The 17,456-nt window shown below is 35.8% G+C and overlaps 1 protein-coding gene across 1 annotated transcript; it reads right to left on the minus strand.

The window, feature by feature from the left end:
* Positions 1-281: 281 nt before the first annotated feature.
* Positions 282-12,339, minus strand: LOC6555825 (apolipophorins). Its single transcript, XM_001982655.3, has 8 exons — positions 12,062-12,339; positions 11,873-11,972; positions 10,605-10,634; positions 3,381-10,549; positions 3,106-3,326; positions 930-3,048; positions 750-870; positions 282-681 (listed from the first exon to the last, which is right to left on the minus strand). The coding sequence occupies exons 2-8, from the start codon at positions 11,946-11,948 to the stop codon at positions 359-361; spliced, it is 10,059 nt and encodes a 3,352-aa protein (XP_001982691.1). The 5' UTR covers positions 11,949-11,972; positions 12,062-12,339; the 3' UTR covers positions 282-358.
* Positions 12,340-17,456: the final 5,117 nt, after the last annotated feature.

The raw sequence follows: 17,456 nt of genomic DNA on the forward strand, positions 1-17,456 counted from the left end.
TTTGGTAACCCGGTAACAGAACATTGCATACTTCTACAGGAAATATGCTGTAAGCCACTGTATCTTCTTGGTCAGGATCGCTAAACCAGTTGATCTACCCATTTCCATCCGTAAGAGCGGTGAGATCTTGAAAACGCTAGATCAAGCATCAAGTGAGTCCTAATCAGGGCAAGTTTTATTCATAACTTCTGTTGCACCGAAAATTTTTGAAAGTTTGTTCGGTTTTTAATTTGGCATTTTAATAACTTTCCAATACCGTCTATTTAATAAAAAAAAAGGTGCATGATATTAAGCTTTTATTAATTTTTCGTTTGACATAGTTTTAAGAAAAATATGTTTCTTTCTGATTCGATAAAATTTAGGCAGCCTTTGGCTTTTTGGTCGCAACAAATGATGATGACTTAATGACACACTTATGTTGGCCGTGCAATCCATGAATCGGAAGACAGCGACATTGACTAACGATTTCGGTCTTAAAGAGAGTATCTGCCAGCGATGATGTAATCTGGTTCAACATTTTCTTTTGGTCCGATGTTTTTAACTTTTCAAAGTTTTGTGTGGCAAACACCCAGCCACCGTTATTAAGGACAAAGTCAATGCCCATGTCATTATCAAATTGCAGTTTGGTTCGTTTTTTGCTATCTTTGCCATCTACAGTAGCCACCAATCGAGAGTTGAAGCCTAAAATAATACAAGTTAACATTGACTTATACGTATAATATATAATATATAATACAACAAATACGTACCAATTAGTTTTTCGCTTAATCCTCCCTCTAATGAGAGCCCCTTTACAGGGGTAATAAGATGAAGAAGTGCACCGTCAAACTTAGTGATTGAACCAGTTAACTCAGCTCTAACAAATTTCCACTAAAAATACAAAAATATTGTTTGTTTTAATATTTCGAAACTAGAAATACTTGTCTTACCCAATTGTTATATTCTAAAGAATCACTTCGTACACCGATAATGCTCTTCGCGGCACCGGCGCGGAAGGGATAATCTAAAGCCAACTGGAAGGCCTTTTCATCCGCTTGGGGTGCAATACCTTTTACTATTTCCTTTAAAGAATTGTAAATATCTAGAATTCGTTTTTCAGTTATAAGTTGCTCGACGCAATTGTCACAGAAGCTCTTTATTCCAGCCAGCTTAACATCAGCAACGTTTCCCTTATAGTTGATTTTACCACTATCACTTGTGAGTAGAGCGGGATATCGTTTAGATTCGTCGAAAACAATCACTCCGACCTGCACATCTGAAAATCCACGGCTTCTTAACGATTCACGAATATCATTGATGGCCGGCGCTATTAGATTAGACAGTACAACGGGTTTCACATTGATATCAACGACAAATACAACGTCCACCTTATTGTTTGGTAACTTAACAGTAAACTCATCTCCAAAGCCGTTCTGTCCAGCAGGTCCAGCACACTTAATGCAACGTGGTGGTAATAGCACCCACTTATGAATCTGCTTAACTGCTGAACCGTAAGCTAAAGCAAACGTGCACGCAGTTGCCTCCTTTTCCTTTTCAGCCACTTTTGCAAGGGCAATATCACACGCCTTGCGGTAAGGTCTCGAATCCAAGGTAATGAAATTGAAAGCCAGAGTTGATTCAATACCAAACAGTTCACTACATATTTCCTCTCTTTTGGAGCTTTTAAACTGGTTATTGTCAAATTCAATTGCTGTGCATTTTCCTATTCCATAGTCGTTGCCTAGGGTGGCCGAATTTTCGGCTACGGTACCATCAATTCGCAAGAAGTCGTCGTATGGTTCAGCGTTGCCATTACCGAGAAGCCCTCTGGTTTTGCTTGTGTAAAATCCGTTTACGTTGAAGTGGCAAACCTTCAGATCTGTAGTACATACTATGCTTACTCCGTACTCAGAATATAGGTGAACAGTGTAAAATCGGCGCCACGCGTGAATACCAGACAAATGTTGTGGGTATTCAACTAGGTTTCCATTTATCTTTAAAGCAAGGCTGTCGACTACTTCGAAATAGCTACCCTCCCGATCTATAAGCGTAATGCTTTTAAGTTTTCCGTTTGTAAGCTGGCCAATTATTGTGAAGTTATTGTCAACACTGTCCTGCGCGAGAATATATTTGCAGTTTCCAGGATACTCGAAATTCAGGCCGTCGAAAGTGAATATATGCTTCCCATCAACGACATGGCCTCGTAGTTCAAAGTCATTAAAGAATATCCAGGAGTATAATAATTTTTTGTTGAATACGACATCCCAATTCTCATTTAATATATAGTTTAAGATACTAGAACGGATTGAAAGTAGGCTTGGAAGTACAGCAAATGAGTCAAAAGAATGCGTTAGGGAACCAATCCAAGATTGCAAATCAATCACATGATCCGATGACCCTGGAGAAGTGCTTCTAATCGAGACCCAAATGGAACGAACGGCCTTTATTAATAGCTTGCCAAGTTCTTCGACCTTCTTTTCATCATCAATATGTTCTTGCTTCAGTTTAGCGACTAAGTAATCATGGAGTTTTTCTAAGAATTCTGAAGTCTCTGGAGTTTGTGGTAAAATGTTTAACTGATCAAATAGACTATTTGTAAACTCTATTGCCTTTTCAAAAAGTTTTAGAACTTTAACTTTGTCATTGAACTCATTACGAATACTTTCAAATGACGGAAGGCTTGCGACATACTGCTTAAATTCATCGGCCGCACCTTCAGCAGTATTGACCACAATTTTAATTACTTCCTGAACAGCGTCGTTGATAGGTTTGACAGTTTCAGCAATAGCTTTTCCATAGCTTTTCAAAGCTGGTCCATATTTCTCAAGCGCAGAAAGAATATCTTTAAATGTCTTTGTACAATACCTTATAAACTCTGTATGGAGAGTAGCAAATAGTTTTTTTACAGTTATAATAAAATCTTCCCACGTCTTATAAAGGGAATCCTTCCAAAGAGCTTGCAATTTATCATAAATATCAACAATCACCTTCTGAGCCTTTTCAAATGTTTCTGATGTTACCTTGCTTATGTCATCAACAATACCGGCTATTTTTTCAAATAAGGTGCGTCTAAAAGAGGAAACGCATTTTTATAAACGAAAATGTTATATTAATTAATTTACTTACATGCCATCAATAATCGGTGCAATTGATTGGTCAGCCTCAAGTTCTTTAACAATATCGTTTTTATAATCTAGAAATTTTCCCTTAATTTTGGACAAATCTGGAGAAGCTTCTTTTGCCAATTTAACAATATTATCCGGTACTTGACGAGATTTTTCCAAGCGTTCCTTAATATTTTTAGAAATATATTCACTATCTTTGTTTAGTTCCGATTCAAAATTATGCTGTAATAAAATATATGTCATAAATAAAAATTAATTTAATTTAATGTATCTTACCCAGAAAGCATTTAGATGATCTTCATTTATAAAGTAATTTGTTTGTAAAAAGTTTGATGCATCTAATGCCACTCGCCCATTAAATAATTGTTTACCACTGCCAGAAACATCAATTTTAAATTCCTTGCCCAGCTTAAGTTCTGCATTGCCATCTATGATATCTTGACGCTTCAGTACTATCTTAGCAGAATTAGGTTGAACTTCTGATGTAATTTCAATTGGATTTCTATCAAGAATTTGGACTTTTGTATTGAACTTTGCATAACGTTTTTGCTTATTAAAGTCTCCGACTATATGAATGATATGTTTATTTGATTCACTTAAAGAGATTTCTAGTTTTTCCTTATTCAAAAACGAAATCGCCTTAACATCGATTTCACCGTTATTTACTTCTAGGCCAAGGTTGTACTCATGGGCTTCTATATTTACTGCAGCGTTACTATTTATTTGGTACTGAAACTGAAGCCCAGCAGACTTAATAGTTGTAGTAGAAGCAATATTGAAACCATTTTGGGAACGGGAGTTGCGCAATTCAGTGTTTCCGATAACTTTTTGTTCCGGCAGTCGGAATATATCAAATATTATTTCAGCATTCGCGATTTGTTGATTCACGTCCCCATTTAATCGTCCAGAAATACTCAATGGACGAATAGTTGGATGTTCAAATTTAAGTTGGCCGTTGGCGTTGAGAGCAACGCGCTCGGTGCCTGTTACATCTACAATAGCAGTAAAGCGAGCAACGTCTTCAGGCCTTTGCAACTTATCAATAAAGAATGAAGCTGTTTGCTCGTAGTGTCCAAAAAGGCTTCCCTCTGTTGGTATTTTCTGAGATGTTTCAAACAACATTTGACGCTTCGGAAGTGTTAATTTAATTGTGGACGCCGTGGGCTGAATATTGGCTGTTAATTGGTACTTGAAATTATTTCCTGTTATTATAAAGCTATCTAAATGGTACTGATACTTAAAACCTTGGCGCTTATTCTGAGACTTTAATTCAAACTCGTATGGATATCCAAGCTCTCTCAGGTCAACAATAGTAAGGGTGGTATGTTCCACAGCTTCTAGTTTTTGTTCATCAATGTTCACAATTGATTGTACTATTATATTTGTGCATTGTCTCTTTTCTTCACAAACGGAAAATTTGGTGTTGAATTCTTTGTTCGTGATTTTTAAAGTGTATATGCCGTTTTTGGTTCCCAAATTACCCATAAAAGTGTACGAGAAACCAACTTCCCTATCCGTACCAAAATCAAAGTGTTGCCGGGTCAGCTTGAAATTGCCATTCTGCACTTTTCCTTGGTACTGCACTTGGCCTTGGCCTTCAATAATGGCTTTGTTTAGTTCCTTTTTAAGAGCATAAGTGGCTGTACCTGAGAATATTACGCCATTTACATTCTTGAGTTGCAATTTAATGTTCTTACTTTGAGCTCGTGCCTCAAGTTCGTAACCATCGAGCTTTAATTTCTTTGAGCTCCAGCTGCCAATTATATAAAAGTCATCAATACTGACGTATGAAGCTTCACTATTTATTTTAATGTCCAAATCTGCCAAGTTTAGAATTTCAAAATTAACCTTTCCTTTTCGGTCGCCTAAGAGTTCAGCAATACTCTTTATGATAATAGGGTTTTCTTTCAACAGATCCAAGCGAATGTCAACACCTTTTTTGTGGGCCGAACGATAAAATGTTGTGTCTAATCCGTATGATTTGTCAGCCTGTTTGACTTCTGCACTGACTACATATGTCGAATCATCGATAGATTTAACCGTGCGAATATTAATTTTGATGTCTTTTACAGAAACAAAGCTAGAATCTAGAACATATGCTATGTCTACTTTTTCGGCTCCATAACTTAATGAAGAATCCATTTTTACGTATTGCTCTCCGTACTGTGCGTTAAGTACATACGTTTGCTTACCGGTAAGATCACCATTTTTTATATCACCAGTTTGTTTCCGATGATATCTACCATTAAACTTCAATGAAGACTTCATATCGTTAGTTTGAGCTTCAAAATCATATGTCCCATCATTTGGCGTGCCGTTCCATACTGTGTTAACGCGAGCATATTGCCCTTGACCGGTTTTAGAATCCAGGAAGAATTCAGTATTATAGGCACTGTTGTCATTTCCGATTGAAGATTTTAAGGCCTTTCCATGACTGTTTATTTCTAAGGACCTCAAGCTGGATTTTGGGATTTCGATATTAGCGTGAAGCTCATATTCAACTGCTTGCTTATTGTTGTAGTTTCCATTTGCACTTACTGTAAAAATCTCACCGTATTTACTCGTGATTCTAACCACGCCATGCTCTGTACTGTAATCTTCTAAGACAAGGGCGATCTCAAAAGGTTGGGGCAGTGGATTTCCATAGGCCTTAAGGTTAAAATCTGTGTTTTTAGCTTCACCGTTTTGTTGCTGCTTAATTTGAAAGCCTATCTCCGACTTTTCTCCATTAAATGACGTGTATACTAAATTACTGTTTGCAGAAAATTCTTTAGTTTTTGTATTCAGCCGATCAAGCTTTCCCTTTAGTGTAATTGAGCGTTTTATTTTACTGTCAGATAACGTATCACTGAGCTGTGCATCCATGTTGCCTTGGGATAAGCCACTTTTAGCATTTGTGGAGAACTTGCGATTGATACTGCCAGCGATGACTCGACCATCGGGAGCTGTAAATATAAAGTTACCTAATATTTCCCCACTCCCTCGGAATTCGCCTTTTAAACTTCCATTAGCCTCGAAAGCTACTTTTTTGTCGTTTGCCTCACCAATGTTTTTTGTGGAGAACTTTAACTTTTCTATATTGTTTTCAGACTTCAACTGCAATTTTTTTTTTCCGTCGAGCGTTAACGAAGCATCTATATCGTACTTGGGAGCCTGTATGTGGAATTTAGATTCAATTTCTAGTTTGTGCTTCGGTTCAGTCTTCACCGTCTCAAAACTGGCTGTAAACTCACCCTTGCCATTTTTGGCTACGCGAAAATCGCCTTTGGCAGTTAATTGATTTTTTACAATAAGGTTTAGCTTAGCCAAGGATATTTTGTCTTGCGGATGTTGCGACTCACTGGTTAGCTTAACAAGCTCTGCGGCGTCTCGGCTAATCCTGAACTCACTGTTGGTTTTGTCAGGTGTACCGATTACTTTAAGTATCCATTGAGTAGCTTTGTCCTTGCCGCTAATTTGAACATTGCCTTGAATATTAATATTAATGTCTTGGGCCGAGAAACGTTGTCCTATTTCTCCCTTTGCAGACAGTAAAGTTCCCCAACTTGTAACTATAGAGTTATCGACAACATAGACGTTTCCGTTAAATTCACGCTTAGATATAACATCTATAAACTGCTTGTTAATATTTGCTCTAGCCTCCAGGGAATAATCCCGCGCGTGTCGCTGATTGCTTTCGTATTTTACGATTATAGAGCCAATTTTTTGATCACGTGAAATTTCCACATCAAGATCCAATTTATTTATATCAAAATTGGACCTTATCTTTAATGCTCCAACCTGCTTGTTTTTATACTGAATAGCTAAATTTTGCACAAGTGAGCCTGCACGCACAGAATCGGAATCGCCATTTTTTTGGAAATCCAAACCGCCATCGGCGCCAATGGACCATTCAGCTGCTTTACCGTTAATTTTAAGGGCATAAGACTGGTCAGCTATTGTCAAATGTATTGAACTTCCGTAAATGTTTTCGGGAGAACGTTCATCATTTATGTAAAAGCCTGCCTCATACAGGCCATTTTCCGATTTTAAATTTTGTTTTATTAAGAAGGTTTGCTGATCTGAAGTAATTCGCAACTCAGAGGTTAATAAATTTGATCCAACATCCGACCATCCGTTTACTACTACACGGGCGTTATTAGCATTGGACACTTGGAAGTTTTCGAAATTATATCTTTCAATGTTGTTACTGTTTTTTTTAACAACTATTTTTCCGGCAGCGCGGTACCCATTTATGCTGTTTGAGATTCCATTATTGTCTTGGATTTCAATTAAAGGCTTGTATTCATTTCCGTTTTTGCTAAAACCAATTTTACTTTTTTTTATGTCCTTATCTTGTTCGTATTGACCATATACAACCAATTCACTCTTGTCGTTATTTATTCCAGCTTCCACTGCAAAGTGGCATTGAGAGTTATCAAAGGATAGTCTACTATATGTCTTAGGCTTATTTCCCAGCTCATAGACAACACTGGTATCATGTGATACTTTGGATCCTGGAGTGGAATAATCTAATTTCCACTTTTGGAAAAAAGCTTCCTGTGTGTGAATTCCTTTGAATGTAAATTTGCGTTCAGTCGTTAAGTAGACGGCGAAACTAAATGGCTTAGATAAATGAAATTTGTCCAAAACAGCAAGTCCTCTTTCTGGAACATTACCGTTTCCAGCTTGAACTTCACTTAAGCTTGCTGAACTCTCAATGCAAATATTTAATCCAACGAGTTCCAATTGATTAAAGCATATCTCACTAGGTTGAGAATTCTTATATTTTTTGTTACCCTTAAGAGCAATTGCTTTTTGTTTGTCTTGTTCAGCTACATATAGTTCTGTATCAACGTTAAAATTAATAAGCTCAAGTTTTTCGCGTGGTAGCTCGAGGTCAACGTTAAAGCCTTCACCATCCTTAATAACAGCTACAATAATATCGCTACCAGTCGCTGAATGCGCTGATGATACCACTCGAAGTCCAGTGGAGAGTACTTGTGCATTAAAGCCTACCTGAAGGTTAGCAGTAATATCGACACTCGGAATACACTTTAGTCTATATTTAGCCTTTTGCCAGTTTTGTTCTAGAATTGCATTAATATCAAGACTAAGGGCAAGATCAATTTTGGTAGCGGCAAAGCCTTGGGCTACAAGCTCCAAAGGTATTCCTATGCTAGTTGGATAAGCGAGGTCGGTATCAAGGAATAGGTGGTGACTGGAGAGTTGCTTTTCAAACGAAGATAGTTCCCGTTTTGCTTTTTCGAAAGAAGTTGAGAAGTAGTTAATAATGTCATCCAGAGAACTTGGTATATTGTCGCCAAGGCTCAAAAATGCCAATTCCGATCCAAAAAGTTTTAATGACAAATCTAAATTGAGATCTTGCACATTTTTACTTCCATACGTTTTATACTTTTTCGAAATTTTAGAAACGTCGTCAACAATTGAACGTCGGGCTCGGCCACCAGCAACACTACCACCATTATTTCCAACTTCAATGAGTTTAACAATTTCTTCAAAATCTTTGTTTACCAATCCTTTCGGCCCCAAATAGTATTCCAATAATTCTTCAACATTTTCTTGTCGTACGCTTGCCTCAAATACGTTGTAGTTGGTGCCAAAAATTTCAGTTGTTACATTAATACGAGATGATCGCGGCAAGAATCCTTGTTGCGAATATATTAATTGGTAATCAGTGCTGGCGCCAATACCAAGGGATTCAAGTTGATAGGAAACTTCATTATTGAAACTGTACCGCCTGTAGTCAATGGGGAATTTTTTAGTCACTCTAATGTTAGCCAAATGGTACTTTTGCTGCTCGCGGTTGACGTCTGTAGAGTCTCTAATAGCTTTTAAATTAGATACAATAAAGCCTCCAACCTGGTTAACAGTTTCGGAATTCACTATTTCCGAAATTTGATTAGCAACTTCCGCGTTAGGGCATGAAATAGTGGACAAATATGCTTCAATGCGTAACTCTGAATCCTCGTTACGATTCTTAAGAAGTTCCATGGATTTAGACTGCAAGGTTCCATCGCATTTAACCGATGAAAACGCGCGCACGGCTGCAACACGTATACGGTTAGAGCGCCCTGTGGAAGCACACTCACTTAGAGCAGCAGCCGTATTGCCACTTAAGCTCTTTGCATTTCCTATTCCCTTTAAAATGTACACAATGCGCTCTTCTTCGCGCTTAGTATTTGGCTTACAGTGTTTAAGGCCATCAGAAAACTTTTTAGATATGGCATCAATTTCCGGTCCTTGGCAATTATTTCCTGAACAATATTTAGCAACTAAACTACCCACAGCTATATATAGTTCTTTAGGCGCGTTAGGTAAGAGCTGAGCAGCCGCTTGATTGAGTGTCTCTTCGTCAACATTTTTGACTAAGTTTAAGGAGAGTATCGCAAGTAATTTCTCCTTCTCATCAAATTTGGAAAGCTGTTTCAATATAACTCTGGCTGATTCTACTGTGCTGGTACGAAATAATCCATCCAAATATACCTTGCGTGCTAAGACTTTGTTGGGATGTGGAAATGCAGCCAGTTCTAATAAAGTTTCACTATCAGATTGGCGTAGCAACCTAATAAACTCAACAAACTTTTTTGCGCTTTCTTTTTTCACATAGTCTCCAGTTGAATCTACAAGATCAGATAGAATCGTTTTAAGGGAGTTAATATTTTTGGATGTATAGATATCTGGCCTCTGGAATATTACGCTTCTGACAGTAGAACCAGTTGCTGGGGAGTTGGCCTTGGTACCGCTAGGGTTTTTCAGTTTTAATATTGTAACTACTTTTGCACTGATATCAGAATTTCCCTTAGTACTTCCAATAAACATGTATGTTTCTGTCAGCTGAACATTTTCAATTAGGTTGTCTACAACCTTTGACTCCTTAATATAGTTTGCCTGCAGCAGCAGACTAGACGTAATGCCAGCTTTCTCGTTGACTTTTCCGGACACCAAACCACTGTTTATTTGCTCGCGATGCGAACAGCTGTTTAGGTTCCGCGCTTTCGTAATTATGTTCGCGTTACCCACTTTCGATGTTGATGTATGTGTAGGGCACATACCGAATACGTCAACTTCATGTTCCGCTTCTATTCCCGATTGGAACAATGACACAATTGCACGCTTAATATTCAAAGAGTAGTCAAAGTCGCTGGAGTCTGAACAAATTTGTGGCTGTAAAACTCCATTGACCAGTGTAAACTGAACTGGCTTCTGAATGCTGTTCAATATTTTTTTTTCCACAGACTCTTTTGTATTAGATACCTTTACGGAACCTAACTGTAATGTATACCCACAGTTTCCTTTCGCAAAAATTTTTGCAGATCCGGATACTTTTAGACTGGTATCATCGGAGTCACTAAGAACGTCGCCACTCAGTCCAATAGTTAAAATACTGTCGAAGGAATAGTCATAGTAGTTTCCGGGTATGTACTTTAACAGTCCACTGTCAGCTAGGAAATAAAATTGTTTAGAAACGAAATACATATATTATTTGGTGTTACTTACATTTCGGACATCCTAGATTGCAAGTGTTTTCTAAAATTAAAAAAAAAATATTTTTTTAGAATGTATTAAAAACCGTTAATGCCAACTTCGGCAAATAAATTATTGTATAAAGCATGTCGGATAATTAATTTTTGTATAATGTATACACTGGGAAGAACATTTTCTGTAGTTATTAAAACTAAAGGGATTGCATACTAAGTTTTTAAAAAAATATCTGGGTCAGAAAAATAAACATTAAAGGACAAACCATCAAAATTTTAAAAATCGAGTTTGATGAGGTTAGACATTACAGAAATAAAATACAGAAAAATATTGTTAAAAAACGCGTCGATCGGCGGCTTATTTGCTTAAATCCAACGTTCCGTTCAAAAGATTTTGACGTATTCTTCTACAACTCTATATGAGAAACTTTAATTCTACCACTTTTGGAAAAATAAATATTAAAATTTAAAATATTGTCGCATTTCTTCGTCATTTTTAAATGCTCATTCATTTCGAATTTTGTATTACTATATATCAGATAGGCATTATACATCAGTTAAAGAAAAAAGGTAGAAGATATGGTCAAGTTTCTAGGATATCAGATACCCGTTACTCAGCTAGAAGGAGTGCGAAGTCTATGGTTCAATCTTTAATTTTTGCGCAGCGTAGGCGTCACTTGTATATTCATAGCTTAATGTGCAATTTCTACAGACGGTTGGACAGGCGGACATGGTTAGTTGTGCTCTCCTACTGATCCGGATCAGGAATACTGATCAAGAATACTGAACCGGATAAGTACATAAGTACGTATGTATCTCATTATGATTTGCATTTTTTTTCATATTGTATTTTATTACAAAACAAATATTATTTTTGTCACAAAAGTTGATATCAATACTTGTGTTATAATGGTGCGATTTTTCACAAATTTATATCTCGGTATGGAGTTTTTGTTTTATTGATGGGACTCAAAAGATTTAGTTTAGTAAAAAATCCGAATCCCGGACACGCAAATAGCCCCTGATTTGGGGATTATGAAAAACACAAATGGAAAAATCTATTATTTCTAAATATTTTTATGATTAGTGTAGTCGTGGCCATCGTTTTCAAATCAATTTAATAAAGCGAATGTACATATGTTATTTCATCTGTCCTGTGACAGATTTAAGCATTTTTGTTTTCTAAACGCTGTGCTCACTTTATTTTTTATTTATTTTATAAAAACCTCTATTTTAATCTATAAAATAGAGAATTGAATAATTTATGGTCTAACTTTTAGAACTTACCAGCATTTACAGCAATGGTTAAAAACATAGACGCTAGGATTCCAAACAAAGCGTTATTATATTCTATCCTAGCCATTACGCTGGGCCCCTTGGGGATAGCCTGGGAATAGCGAACGCCACAATTCGTATCACATATGTATTTAACAATATGTATTTTTATATAAAATGAGTAAAAATTTGAATTTTTACCTTTACCAGCACTGGTCCTATTTCACTTTGTATATACTTCTTAGCTTGGAAACACACAGGCCGTCCGCGAATTGAACAGATTCGAATACAATGAACGCTGTCTACGAATTAAGCCGGATTACGTGAAAACACTCACTTTAAATACCTCGAATAAATCAAGAACCCACACATCTGTACTTGTGCCACGTAGTATTTAAGTGTATGTCTTGTAAATAAATACAAATACAGCCGCACGAGTAAAGCCACATTGTGAGAGACGTGCATGTCAGAACGATTCTTTATCACCAGCGAAGGGTGCGCAGGCCAAAGCCGAGTACTTAATATTATCTCATTATAATCGGACTTCGACATATTCGACCCTAGCTTAGTACCTTTACCTACTCTCAATTATTTTCATATACGTACATGACGAAAAATAGAACGAAATTCAATAAGAAAAAAATTTAATTTTCTGATTTAAATAAATAAATGGAGCGGTGTAGTCCAGTTCCTCAACTATAAATTACATTCTTTGAAATACCGGTAAAGATTGGACACTAAAATAATAAAAATGAAAAAAATTTTGAAACAATTTTTAAGGGTGTGCGTAAAAGTTTGTTGGCGTTAGAGTAGAGGTGGCAAAAACGTTTTTGGCAATTCGAAATTAAGAAAAAAAATCAAAATCAAATCAAATTTTTCAAAGGTGTGCGCACAGCTTAGACGTCACTAAAATATTCATGCTTAATCTCAACTTTCTAGCTTTCCGAGATCACAGCGTTCATACGGACAGACGGACATGGCTAGATTTGGGAAGTAATTCTGATCAAGAATATATATACTTTATAGGGTCGGAAACGCTTGCTGCAAACCAGCACCTCCTGACTCTCCTCCTACCAGCCCTATTATCCCAATTTTAAATCTTTTCATTTATACTTTCACCGCATATCCATTTAGTTTTTGCGCTACCTTTCGGTTGGCGTATCACGTTTGCGTCGCTCTATTATTTTAGTATCGAATTAGGATTTTGCTTCTTAAGCGGTAAGCAAAGTAGCAGCCGCTAGGGTGCTCGTGGCCAATCTGGAAAACAGTTTTCTTCTACTTGTATGTACATACATACATGCATATACATACATATATTAGTCTTTTCCGCACTGCATTGAACTACATTCACGTAAGTGTGTACGGGTATCTGATTATCGAGGGACACGACTAAATAGATTTGTCCATAGGTTTAATTACATAAATAAATAAAGTAGTTTCTTCTTTTTAAAACAATGCATTCCCTTAATTTAATAAATGAAGAAATATAAAATCTCATTTTAATACTACAATATATATCGTTTCCTGCCTACACTAAAAGTGATGGGCAAATAATGTGATATGTACATACATACATATGCCAGAAAATCTGGAGCATTTGAAAAGTTGTATGATGATAATAAAAGTAGCAAACTGTTATAAATAAGCAAACTATGTTAGGCAATAATTGCAGCATAAAAGCATTTATGTATTATGATTAGGTCTTATAAAGTTCAATGATAACAATTATCAACACTACGAAACCCAATAAAATGTGCATGTACATATGTATGTACACATATGGGCAAATGCAACCCATGTTTGCATATCTGTACATGAATTCGTTATACTTTTTTATGTAGTTTTTTCATCCTGACGAATGTACATATATTTTTATTCATGCAAATTCAAACGTAAGTGCATAGTTATTTACAATGTGCATACACATATTTGTATACACACATGTTCATTTGATTTCAAACATATGTACATATAAAACATATATAACATATATTTACATACATACATATGTACATATTAATTTGATTTCGAACATATAAAATATGTTTATATGAAAGTTCGTTCATGAATTGCAGTTACCGACTGATAAGAAACTTTAATCTTTAATTAAAAGTTGCTGGAAAGCAAAACGCTGCTCGATAAGCACGCAAAATGACAGCCTGCGTGATCGGACAGAAAAAATTACAGTTCGAAAGAATGTTACTTCTGTATTGTTCCACGTTAGTAAATCACTGTAAGCGGCACTCTAAATTGTGAGAAGAGCACTAATAGTGTGGTGTGAAAGGACGAGACTAATGTTTAGAAGTGTAGATTGGAAAATCAGTCACGATTGTCCGATTAGAACCATTTTAATCGTAACATTAAACCCCTCAATTACCAGAATAACGAATAAAAAACTACAGTTACAGCGCCCACAGTTTCTAAACAAACTTCCGTTTCGAAATGGTGCTCTACGTCCTTGAATAGGTATTTAAATATTTTATTCACGGTCCTTGACAGTTTCAATTGAGTCTCGCCAAAAAAATGTTAGGCTTTATTCATGATGTTTCCCCCCTACCTGGGGTTTTCTTACTTGTAATACTTATTTGTAATAACGTATAGAACGAGTATAGTATCGTTAAAAAGTATGTAGCAGCCAGAAGGAAGGAAAAATAAAAAAAAAAAATGACCGAGGTGTTTTTATTGAATCGTGCGGAATAACTAAATTTAAGATTTTATTTTTTCTTATGAAATTATGTTTCGTTGTTGATCATCACTATTTTAACATTGCTGAGATATACACACCAGCTATCTATCTACATGAAACTTTCCCAAAAGGCTTGGGAAAAAACAGACGGACATGAGCAAATCGTATTCATATATACTTTATAGTGGCGGAAACAGTTCCTTCTTCCTGTTACTTACTTATAAACGACTCAAGTATATCCTTTGACACTACGAGTAACTGGTCTAATAGACAATAGTAAGCGTCTAATAGTAATCGTTTAATAGACAGTTAGAGCAAAGACATAAGAATAACAAGATGAGTAACGGCAATACATTGGTTTTGAAATATGCAGCCATTTTTTTGGTGGCGGCAAAAAATGCTCTCTCTCCGCTCGCGTAATGTTAAGAGCTTAAAAATCTAAAAATTTTACGCGCTTGTTTGATTGAGTTGGAAAAATAAGCAAGAAAGTGTGCATATGTATGTATGTAATGATGCAAGCAGACAATTTCCGAGCCGAAATTATATTTGATCTAAGAATTCGCAATTTATCAATTTCGTTGTAAAATGAACTATTAAATTTGTTGTGTAAATAAGGGCATTCAAATAGGGCAATTAAATGTTTGTTATAGAAATAATCTATTAAATAAAATAATATAATTATATAATATATATGTATTATATAATTTTCTTATAGCACAATGGCTAGTGGGACATATGTATATTTTTGTACTTTATATGTATTATTTTGCATATACAACATATGCTCGGCTATATATTTCTATGCTGTATTCGAATAATTATCAAATAATTATCAAATTAAAATTGGAGATCAAATATCAATTAATGGCAATAGATGAAAAACAATATATGTACATAGATTTATTTAAAAACTTATAGTGGTAGAATGTATTCGTTCAAGAGAGATGCTGGCTCTAGAGAGTTCTCTCTCTCTGACATTTATTATTCCTTTGATTAATCCATTAAAAATTGAATTATTTATTATATACAACATTTCTGAGATCATTTACTGTTATTCCAAGTCATTTGATTTCATCAAATATTATTTAGCTCTATTTTGTTTAGAGGGTCATAAAGGTTTTTTTTGCGCTATTGTAGTGAACAATTCTGTGAAATGTATTACAAAGGAATAATAAAACCAAAAACAATGATGTACACTGCCTGTTAAGTTTATAAAGTATGTACGTGTCCGATTATTCGTTAGAGTCACTGTAACTGGAATAGAAACAAGACTTGCATAATACGGTTTTCCAACTTGGGATGCGGCAGATTCTAGGCATATTGGGTTGTTTTCTAGAAAATGTTTAATTATTTTATGAACTGCGACGTATAAATTATATGATCGAAAATGTAAAACTTGCTGCATTGAAAACTGAAATTTATTCTCATAAAGGGTATAAAAACGATACAAAAAATAATCATCGTTTAAAAGCAGTTTGTTATCCCTAATAGAAACTAGGCTGAGCTTGCTAGTTGGCTTGAGAGAAATTGGCTTAAATAGGAGAACATGGAAATGATTCCCTTTCGAATATGAAGGCAAACTACTTCTGCATTAGAGAAGTAGCATTGAGAAAAGCCAATGTTTCTTCAACCTGTTCGAGTCTCGCCAGGTACTCGGATCTGTACCATTTATGTAAATATGTGTGTACTAAATAGTCTTGTGATGCTGTTGGTTAACTCTTAGTTGCCAGAAGCTGCCTTTTTTAATGCTATGAGAAATATTGAGAAATCAACACAGAACTGTTCAAATGAACAAGCAGCCACGCACTTGGTACGTCGATATTTCAGTGCCAACTCGTGGAAAAGGACTTGGGCCGAGGGAGACGCATCCGATGTTCCGGCATCAAGTTGCCAGCGTAAGCTCGTCGTATTTGGTTCGTTAGATTTTAGTATGGGTGTCTCCACTCCAACGTAACGAGAATAAATATTTTAAGTGCCTAAAAAATAACTAGATTCGTTTTGTACATACATATACACAAAGCACATACAAAATACATATAACATAAAGTTAATTTGTTCAATATTTATACATATATCTGTAAGGAAGTATATATGTCTCACTGCGGCACGCTCTAGCCGCTATCTGATTCTCCAATTACTTGAACTTATCTTTTCTTTATCTTGACTGGCGCATAGGTCCAATATTTTCTATTCTTTATTTTGCCGGCTGTAATAATTTGAGATTAATTTGCTGATTTATGATTGTTAAGAGGGCTCCGTATTTCAGTTATGCTTTTACGCTATAGGCTTATTGTGGATGTTGGGGTGCTGGATACGATCTTTTTCAACACATGGTGATGGTCATCATGTCGCTGCACTGATCTCTTGTAGGTCTTCACTAGTTTCAAAATCACCAGAAACACCAACACAATAGCAATGAAATCAAGGCTGTGCCGCACGAAATCTGAAGTCCTATCATTTTTAGTGGACTAAGATCTTTTATACTAGAATGGAGCTTTCTCTTATCTACTCCCGTAATCGGTTGTATGGGCTAGTGTTCCCACTTAGGAGTAATATTTCACTATTTCCTCTAATTTAGGAGTTAATGCCCGACTGGTGAACTTTGCCAATTATATAACAATTTTGACCGTTCGACTGAATATGTGAGAGTCGTTTATTGTTGAACTGAATTTTCTAGCTACCAGTCTGACTCAACGAGCTAGTTGGACACATCCCTTTACTTCAGATTCTACGCTGTTTGATGTGTGAATCCTTAAAGTCTTACGATCTTGAAAAATGGGCGTACGTAGCACAAGGGCTATATATTATGATAATATCAAATTTCCCTTTACTATAACTAAACTTCTATTGTTTGTTAGGAACACATTATACAATTTTTATTTGCCTCCAAATTATACAGCTCATTTTATG

Source organism: Drosophila erecta, unplaced genomic scaffold (assembly GCF_003286155.1).
Source record: "Drosophila erecta strain 14021-0224.00,06,07 unplaced genomic scaffold, DereRS2 tig00000294-arrow-arrow-pilon, whole genome shotgun sequence".
Classification (NCBI taxonomy): Eukaryota; Metazoa; Arthropoda; class Insecta; order Diptera; family Drosophilidae; genus Drosophila; species Drosophila erecta.

Coding starts and splice junctions, on each gene's coding strand:
- LOC6555825 (XM_001982655.3), bottom strand. CDS start 11,948: ATGGCTAGGATAGAATATAATAACGCTTTGTTTGGAATCCTAGCGTCT. Junction 10,635..11,872: donor AACCATTGCTGTAAATGCTG/GTAAGTTCTAAA, acceptor TTTTAATTTTAG/AAAACACTTGCAATCTAGGA. Junction 871..929: donor CTTTAGAATATAACAATTGG/GTAAGACAAGTA, acceptor TTGTATTTTTAG/TGGAAATTTGTTAGAGCTGA.